At 41.4% G+C, this 10,287-nt stretch overlaps 1 protein-coding gene across 1 annotated transcript in view; it reads right to left on the reverse strand.

Annotated features, from left to right (window-relative positions):
• Positions 1-6,317, reverse strand: part of map3k5 (mitogen-activated protein kinase kinase kinase 5) — a 68,953-nt gene extending 62,636 nt beyond the window's left edge. The window contains exon 1 of the mRNA XM_080490090.1: positions 5,283-6,317. Within this exon, the coding sequence (XP_080346216.1) occupies positions 5,283-5,736 (454 nt within the window). The 5' untranslated portion in view covers positions 5,737-6,317. The remainder of the gene's footprint in view (positions 1-5,282) is intronic.
• Between the last annotated feature and the right edge of the window lie 3,970 nt (positions 6,318-10,287).

Genomic DNA, 10,287 nt, shown 5'->3' on the forward strand with positions numbered 1-10,287 from the left:
TTGAGCAGATGAGAATTACCCTTTTAAGACCTGTTACAAGTCACATGTAAGACTGTTGGTCCTAACTGTTATTTAGGATGTGCAATGATAAAAGGGTATAACACTCAAATGCAATGACTGCAATTCTGAGTGTGTCATTGCTGTTATGTTTTCAATGAAGTGCAGATTGCATTAGAAAAAAATGAACGAAGGAAAGACAAAATGCCTTATAAAGAGTCTGAGCTGCACTTCCTGTTGGGAAATATCAGCATGCATAGAATCCTATGCAACTCTGGCTGTGGCCCGCTCCTCTGGAGGAGAAGGCGTTTCCCCCCAGATGCCAGCAAAGGCCTGTGAGCTAATTCCTCCTGACCTTGTGCTCTTTAACCTCTGAAAAGCAGCCAGGCTTGCAGAGTAAACAGAAGTGAGGGTAAACAACTTAGCAAAGGGCCAGTGGATGGGATTTCTGAGCCGCGCTGCCTCCCAGTCAGGAAGCTGTCTGGTGCTGGTGAATCCCAAGGCGCTCTCAAACAGAAGCTGTCAGCTGATGCTGCACGGTGTTGACAGGAGACACGGTGGGGCTTTACCCACTGAGCAAAGACTACATTCACTCCCTGCCTGGGTCTGCAGTTTGAGAGACAGCTACGTCCATAAAGACACAAGGACTTTTTGTTGTTGTTGATTAAATCAGACTAACTCAATACTTTGCCAATTTTAAAATCCACTCAGAAAAGTGTCACACCAGCGTTGGGGTCCCAATACTGCTGACTTCTCATGGAAAAAGACAATAAAAATGGAGAATAATAACACGTGTATTGACCATTTCTCACTTCTTTTGTCAAATTGGCAATTCTCCATTGCAGTAGCACAAGAGACCAACATGATTGGAAAACCTCGATATTGAGAATCACAGCACACAAATGCACATTAAAGGGGTCATATTATCTAAAATACACTTTCTAATGGTTTTCCAACAGTAATTCCAACACACAGAGAGGAGATTCTGAATGCAGCTCATATGATCCAATATTCAAATGGATGGAAATCAAGGAAACACTGGATTTGGGGCAAATAAACTTTGAATACGTTTTTGGATCAACGTAACCCATGTAAAAAGTGTTGAAAAGCTGTAAAATATGACCCTTTAAGGCAAGACAAGATAAGGAAAGAATGATATTTCAGACAATATATTTAGAGTTTAAAGTAAAAGTGTTGGTTTAGTTTCCCATTATTTGTTTTTTATTGAAGAATCAATGTATACAATAAGATGGCAAATGAGATAACGGATGCTACGGTAATAACAAACAATACTTTGTTATCAAACTATGAACAAATACAAATGAAGATATTAATTTCAGTAATCACACTTATTTTTATTTGCTTATGCTGAAGTGAGTAATTTCAGAAACCCATGCAAATGTGTTTCCTTACTGATAAAGTCTTCCCAGATCCCAGTACTAGAGTGAAAACATCTCTCGTTGTATAGAAGAGGTGGAGAGAAACACACTGTTATGTAGCTATCACAGAGTAGGAAACACAAGTGCACAAATGGCCTGAGAGCAATTTGTGGGTTGAATCTGTGCTGCTGGTGGTGCAGTCAAGCTCTCAGCGCAAAACAAGAGCTGAGCAAACACTCAGAGCGAGGCAACGCGCTCGCTTATTGTTCACAAAGAAGTCATTGTGCTGCCTATAAATCACATGGTAATGTAGCATAATAATCAACTGGAGAGATACCAGGCTGCATACCACAGCGATGACCCAACACTCCAACCTGCTATGACAGGTGGCTCAACACAAGCCTGTGCAATTGATTCCTGGTGAAAGAAAAAAAGAAAAAACATTGTTCGCTGCTGCATGTGGGACATTGCACAAGGTGTTTTCAAACAATGTCCTTCAGTGTGAATTGTCATGTCGTTCTGACTTCTCTCCCAGTTTAACCTCTCATCTGCTGCCGTCAGTTAAAGAGACAGGTTTGCCTGTTTTAACTAAAAAAAACAACAAAACAACAATTTTCTCTATGCTGTCTTCAGGTGACAGGAACGCTTCACCAGTGGCTCATTATTGGCTGTGGTTATTGCTTTGCAGTACATTTTACATCATCATCAATCTGCTGCAGCTTACTTCTGGTGATCCTGAATGATGCTGAACAAAGTGACAAATGACTTTTGTGTCTCAAGCACAAGATCAGCCAAAGAAAAACACTTTCAAAAAGCGTGAAAGAAAATACCCTATAGCTGGTATTTTTATGTCAATCATAAGATTGAAGAAGCTTTTCAGTTTGAAGGGAACACTATATCAGCAAATACTTGCAGTCAGGTTTATATGGATGGTTTTTATGTTTAGAATCTTAGCCTGTTGCCAATAAGTTAACAAGGAAGGTTTACGACTGTTGAGTGGCTCGGCAGTATATGTTGAGTAAAACAGTCACTGACAAGAGGAAACTCACAGCAAAATGTGGTGAAGAAGTCGGCCAGCAGACGAGCCAGATGTGTGAAAGTATGAGGATGTTATCCGAGTCAATGCAGCCATTGTAATTTTCTCAGCAGGAGGATCGAGGCTGGAGTTTTGCTGCAGTAATCATCCCAATCTGAATTATTTGCGGGAGCTGTGTTGCAACGAGCATCAAGCAGAACAGAAGTGGAAGTGCAACTTTACCTTTACTTCGCGATAACATTAGCGTAAACTACATTTCAGAAAGAGCAGCAAGATAAGTGCTGTTGGGTTTTGACTTATCAAATGCAGATGATTGTTTTTTTTGTTTGCTCTGCAGATAACTGACATTAGCTAATGACATGCTGCTTACATAAGGCTATTGGAGTCACTAATTCAATGTAAAGTGCAAATGGACTTAAAAGTACCTTTCAAATGAAAATGCATGCATTTCATCACTTTAAACTTGAAATGCATTTAGACTTTTAATGGATTTCTTGCAAGTTATATTGGGTGTAAAAGTGGTACATGACCTTCTTCCTTGTATCTCAATTTTCTTTTTAGACTTGTGGGCCACAAGGAAAGCAGACACACTGCATGTGGGTTTCAAGCCACCAGTTGGCCATGTCTGATGTAGATTTTTTCTCTCCTTCGACTTACTTTTATCAGTCAATAGCACTGTGATAACACTGAGTGAGACACGCCGAGGAAACTACAGCTGATCGATGTATGACCCCAGATCCGGTGACTCTGATGTGAGCTCTCGTTCAACAACAAGGTGCAGTCCCCAGTGATAAGATATAGTTCCTGTTTAGCATCTACATTTTTCTACCAGGTTGCTGTGTACCATGGCCGCCAGGATATCGCACTCTGACACCCTTCGGCCAAATGCCCCCTTTGTTCACCACATCATGTGAGGATGACACTCGCATGAGTTCGCTCCAGTTTCTCGCCACATTTGGATCTTTAAAATCCTCCGGCCACACAAACAGGGACCGACAAGCCTTCAGCTTGACTCTCAATTTATTGTTCAAAGTTTTCTGTTATCTGGCCTTCATCTCTGCTTCATGCCAGTCGCAGGAAAAGGATGAATAGTGTGTCTGAACAGATATGGAGGCACGTTTCTGGGAAAAAAGCTGCAGCTTTCCCATGTGTATTATGAGAAAAATTCCACAGAAGTTAAGAGGAAGAAGACCAAACAGAATACGGGGAACTTGATGTGTTTACACAACTAATGATATGTGAAGCAAAGAGCCAGTCTCATGTGAAACAGACACTGCAAATGCTTAGTTTTACTTGTATAAAAGCAAAGTTTTTGATAGTTTGATGTAGCCAAATAGCACTGGGCTACTGCATTTAATGCATTTATGTGAATTATTCATATTTGGACAGCTGGACTCCAACTTCCCTCTATAACTTATAGTGACATTTCAGTGATGTAATGCAAATGATACATGACAAACACATTAATCATCGGCATAAGTAGAGATTGTCACACAACATTGGTTTATTTTTTTTACACTTGTTCTGTCAAAATTAGGATCACAAGGTGCTGGAGCCGATCACTTCCTGCACAGATCATCAGTCCAACACAAAGTGAACAGAGAGACAATCACACACACACTCATGGGCAATTCTGAAGAAACACTTACACCCAAACAAGTTTTTGGACTTTGGGAGCACCGCGAGAAAGACTACTATCATGGAGAACAAGCAAACTAAAGACAGTACCTGCTGCAAAAATGTAGCTCCTGTGAACTCATCGTACTTTCAATTGCTTTTTCAGCTGCTCAGACAACAATTTAGATTTCCTTCAGGACTTTCTGCTTTTGGGTAAGTCTGTTCTTTTCTATCTTCTTGCAATGAAAGTGAGAAAATAAAGATATTTTCCAACCAGAGCTCTTTGAAACGTTGTGTTGTGGACACTTGCGCAGCCTTTTGGCTGAGATCTTGTTCAAAAAGGGCTTTGTCAGCAGCTGAGAGTGTCTGTGCCAGGATTATTTCTGCAGTATCTGCAGAGCAAATCCTCATATCAAGTTTGTCAGTCTAGTCCAGTACATCACAGCTGCTTTTTTATTTGATCAAAAAACCCTAAAAAAGGTCGACTTAATGTGGAGTGTCATGGCTCATTATGCAAGTGTACATTTCCAGCAGGATGAGGTCCAAACTACTACATATACAGCATGAAAATAGCTGGAAAGTGATTTCTTTTTCTTGGGGGTTGATGCTTGGTTCTCTGCTAGTAAATTCCAGTGGAAAGTTCAGCCTCATGGATTAAACCATGACACCGCTGCAAGATACTGGTGGTGCACAATGGAAGGGGAGAAACTGTTTTGGGAAAATATATGTAACAATAACCCCCCCACACACACGTTTGTGGAGCGAATTAAACAACTCCAAATGATGTTCTTTTATCCAATGTGTTCCGGCTTTGAGAGCACAATGTGGAAATAACTGATATGCAGGCTGCCTTCTCAAGCCCTGACAAGCAGAGCTGAGTGTTGTGTTTGGGAAGCTCAGAGCAACCTGTTTCCAGGAACAGTGGTACTGCAGCAAATGTGACATTTGACCCCTGAGTGATTTAAAGAGGAGGTAAGCATTCCTCTGACATGCAATCATGAAGTGAATACACTCCAGGTCTGTGGATATTACAGCTTAATCATTATAATGGGCAGCAAAGCTTAAATTAAATGAAATCAATCTAAAATATTGATCTAAAAATACAAACGGGAAGCATTTAAGGCCAATAGTGCCCATTTAGGATGAGTAATCACTTTCATAAAGCTGCAAGTCATCTCTATTTCCTCCTGAATTTGATTGCATTGAGGCAGTTTGGAAGTTTCTGAAGGGTTCTGAAGTGTTGTTGAGCTTACCGGCGTTGTAGAAACTGTCCAGCACTGTTGTCTCCCCAAAGTCCAGTTTGCCAAAGTTGACAGTTTCCAGCCTGCTCCCCGCCGTGTCGCAGGCATCCTTCAGACACTGCAGGGCCATGCTCTCTGCGTCTGCGTTCTGCAGGCTCGCCTCTCCGTTCACCACGTACGCCACCGTCACCGGTCTGCTCTTGCTGGACTTACCGGTGGACAGCAAGCCTCCGCCGTCCATGGGACAGCTCCCGGAGGTCGAGCAGAGACCCCCGCCACCGAGCACCGAGTCCTGCCAGAAAGTCCCGGCTGCAGGGATTCCGCAGGAGCCCCCTCCACCACCTCCACCTCCACCAAATCCAACACCACTATTACTGCTGGCATTTCCCCCGCTGAGTGTCTCTCTGCCGGGACAAGCGCCAAAGCAAGGCACCGGCAAGGAAATCCCGTCCTGGTCCTGACTCATTTCGTTTCAAGTGCTACTCACTGTCTTACAGTGTGGGTTGCGATGAGCGGCTGCTCCTCCAGCAGTCCTCCATTTAGAACCAGCGTTACGCACGGCGCGCGCCCGTGGAGCCTTCGCACAGGCGCGACATGTCAACCTCGCTGCGTTTCCAAGAAGGTAAACAGTCTGTTAGAGGTGCAACTCCGCATCATGCTGCATGCTCTGCACGCTCAGACGAATACCCTGGAGATCTCCGACGGCCACAGCGGATTGGCTGAAGTCACGACAGCACGCAGCGAGGAGAGAAAACACGGCGTGAAGAAAGCCTCCCAATCCGCGCATTCCGCCTCAAGCTCTCACTACAAGCCCCGCGTTACTTCTCAAAGTTGAGCGACGCCTCCCCGGTGTGAAGCGCAGAAACGCCCACGAAGATCGCGATTGTCCCAGTGAGTTGAAGTTCAAGTGCAGTTGAATCCTCGCGTCAGCGCGTCGTTTTGTGGACGGAGAGAGCGCGGCGCAGCGCAGCGCAGCACGCGTCGAGGCTGCCTTCATGTGCAGGCGACCCTGCCCAGTTTCCACTGTTATCTTCACCGTCCAGACTCACGCACTGGGCGGAGAGTCAACACAGGGAGCCTGCTGGAGCTGGGCGGAGACACCAACACCAAATGTGGAGTTGCTCTCTTATAAGTAAAGGAGCAGTTCACCAAATAAAAAGATCAACCAGTTCTCCTTCATCTCCAGCCAACTAATGATCGAAAATCAGAAAAGGACAATTTAATGGCTCACATGCCGAATATAAACATATTTGTAGAAATCAAGAGACAGATTAACATCAAGAGAAAACTTGAATTCATCGAGCATTAATCTCTATATCTGATAAATCTTGTTTTGGTGTGAGCTTGAAGGATGACATAACATTGTATTCATCGAATGCAAAATCTGCAGTGTCACAAAAAGCTACCTTTTCAGCATAAAGGTGCATCAAAATCATGCTCAGCTTAATATTTATTGACTCAAGCATTAGAGTGCATTCCATTTAAGATGGAATTTCTAAATTAACGTACAGAAACTATTTAAATAATGAATTTCCTGTTGAAATCTGACAAAGCCCTTTTTTGGTTTGTATTTCACTGATGCTCTCTTGTGGTAACATATCCACATTACAAGTCAAGTTCTGAAGTATAAATATTGTATATGAATAGGTGCAGTATGTGCGTGATACATTACTATTGTATTTCATAAAAACAAAAAACATAATTGAAACGAAATAGTTTTAGATTGCCTATTTATAGATAAAAGATTTAATTCGAAGTAAATAATTCTAAATATTTGTCTATTAGACAGTAGTGAACACATATACATATCATGGCCACTAATGGGTAGCTTCGATATTGGTAGGCGACCACAAAAATGTCACCCAGAGGGTCAAATTGTAACAGACTATTTAACAAAGAATGAGAATTAGAGTTACAAACTGATGAAAAGAGCTATAACTGAATATCTGTAAATTATTTGAATGAAACTGCAGGTTTTTGATCATTCCAACCTTTAGCTGTGTAAGATCTATGACATTTCTGCTATTGGTTCTGTGTTGAAATGGGTTTTAATTAATCTTCTTCATTGCATCACTATATATATTTGTAAATTATCTCACAGGCCACACAAAAGGCAGAAAAGGAATGCATGCTACTATCTCCCCTTTTATGTTGTTGCAAAAAAAAAAAAAAAAGAATACATGACCTGTGGCCTGGAATCTAGAATAGATATAAGATTGCTGGGAGATACAATTAGTTCCTAACTTAAATATTGCACAGAAACACTGAAGTCCAGCAGTAATCAACAAATATCAAGAAGAGGAATGTATCATCACTTTCCTAATGGAAAGGTCAAACTCCAACCAATCACATCGTCCAATGAGTCCAGAAATAATAACTGTGTTTGATGTAGCCATCAACAAATAACTTGTTTATTGTTAAATTACAAGATGGATGGATAGATAGCTGCTTTCAAAAGCTTAGTGTCTGAATTATTTGCCATCATGTAAGACAAAATACACTTCCAGGTTTATGTAATTCAAGGTAACTTAGATAAATTCTATATAGAGTAGTTTAAACGGCCACTTTCCGTCTCAACTTGGGTCAAATAATGTGGCAGCTGTATCAGGAACGTCCCCGGCTTGAGTCCACATTTGACTTAAGGGGCTTTCTTTGTGGGTTAGGGGTTGCATGTTCTTCTCTGTACATGCCTGGGTTTTCTCCTTGAACTCTAACTTCCTCCCACAGTTACTTGGTGACTCTCTAAGTTGTACTGTGAATGAGAATGTGTTCCCCCCGTGACCCTGAGCAGTGTGGAAAATGAATGGATGGATGTTGAAACCTGGCAGACTGTTTGTTTTCTTGTTCAAGCAAAACGTCTTTAGGTAACGAGCTGAGGGTGAATTATTTGGTAAGCTCATGCAGCAACATGCAGAGTGAAAATGGACAACAGGCCAGTATGAGAACAGTGTCCTTGAGGTGAAGCACTGCGAGGTAACGTCACAGTGTTGAACTGCTTTAACACAAACTTCATCATAGGTGGAGGAACGCAGCAGGATGACTCCAAACATGGAAACAAATCCACTCAGAAAATGTTGAGAATAGAAACATGACATTTTAAAGTCGCCTCATCAGATCGCAGACATGAATCTAAAAATATGCTTTCAAAAGAGAATTTCTTTCCACTTCATATCTAAAATGTAGACATTTTATTTGATAAATATGAACTGTTACCATCTCAAACTTCCATTATTTGAAAAAACAAACAAAACAAAACATGAAATGAGTTCATACGTATCTACAGGTAATCTACAGGTAATCTAGTATAGATGGGCTCTGTGGTGTATGATATTGGACATGACATAGCTTCATTACATTGCACTGTTGATCTCCAGGGAAACATTATTGAATTGAATTCGGATTTAAAAAAAAAAAAAAAAAAGCCAATAAACCAGTTACAGTCGGGTTGCTGTTCACCTGACAGCCACTAGATGTCCCACATTGCCCATTTTTGAATTTTCCCTCAGCCGACTTCAGTTTGGAGTGAAAATCCTGCCAAACCAAACACATCCACAGGGCTGTGTTATTACTTTAAACACATCTGTCTGTTCTTCATCATTTAGCTGTGGGCAAATTGCACATCATACCAACCATTTATACATCACCATGCCTCTCACTGACACTCAAATCAAGTGAAGTGAGGTGAAATTACTGAATCAAATTACTGCTCATTGAATATAATGAAAATGTAGTTTTTATTCACTCACTTGTTCTCATTAGCATCTTTTTCGTCCTCCTGTTTTCCCCTCACTCATTCAGTCGGATAAGATCACATATTTGTGAATGTATGAGCTTAACTGCCCTTTAACCTTCACTACTTAAAGAAGAAGGTTCACAACAAAAGATGTGACAATATGAAACAAACATAATGAAGATTAGATATATATATGTATATATGTGTGTATATATATATATATATATATATAAATATATAAACAAATAAGATGATGACATCAATAGTTGCCTTTTACAGCTTGCGCTGCTTTACACATCTGGCTGACAGAGCTGCTGACCTGCTCATCTCAGTAAGTGTCCTGCTGCAGGCACTCAGTTTTTCCTGTGACAAGGAGCCCTCCATATTAAAGACACCACAGAATGCAATGGATACCGACAAGGTGCTTTCAGTTGTGTGTAAATTGAAACAGAGTTAGTTTAGTTAGTTTAGTTATTTTAATGTCCCATGTCTCATACCTCTAATGATCAGTATCCACAGTGTCCAAATACATAGAAGCAATACTGCATGATGTGTAATCACACCTCAGCGTTCAAAACAGCGTGGGAGTATGGAAGCAAAATATACTCAATATACTTTGCTGAACGGTCACTGTTATGTCACTTTCATTTATCAACTATCTACTGTAACTTTGAGGACTTTATCCTGAATCCATATCTTTATCCTAAACCACACACACACACACACACACACACACACACACACACACACACACACACACACACACACACACACACACACACACACACACACACACACACACACACACACACACACACACACACACACACACACACACTACAGGCAATTTAGAGATTAACCAATTAACCTAACATTCATGTTGTCTGACTGTAGGAGGGAAAAGCAGTAGAAAACCTGTGCAGGCAAAAGGAGAAAAACAAAGTCTGCAGCAGTTCTTCAATGTCACACTAGAATGTTGCAGCTGGTACACAGGAAGAATATTTCACATAGTGATGGCTGTGCCTTCTTAAACAGTGTATGTATTGAGATGATGACATCATAGATCCATCCATCCATCCATCCATCCATCCATCCATCCATCCATCCATCCATCCATCCATCCATCCATCCATCCATCCATCCATCCATCCATCCATCCATCCATCCATCCATCCACCTGGACAAGATACCAGTCCACCACAGGGCAAATGCACACTCACATTCTCACCTTGGGGCAATTTAACACAACCAAACTGTGTTTTTGGACCGTGAGAGAAAACCAGA

Source organism: Lipophrys pholis (assembly GCF_963383615.2).
Source record: "Lipophrys pholis genome assembly, chromosome: 21".
NCBI classification, from domain to species: domain Eukaryota; kingdom Metazoa; phylum Chordata; class Actinopteri; order Blenniiformes; family Blenniidae; genus Lipophrys; species Lipophrys pholis.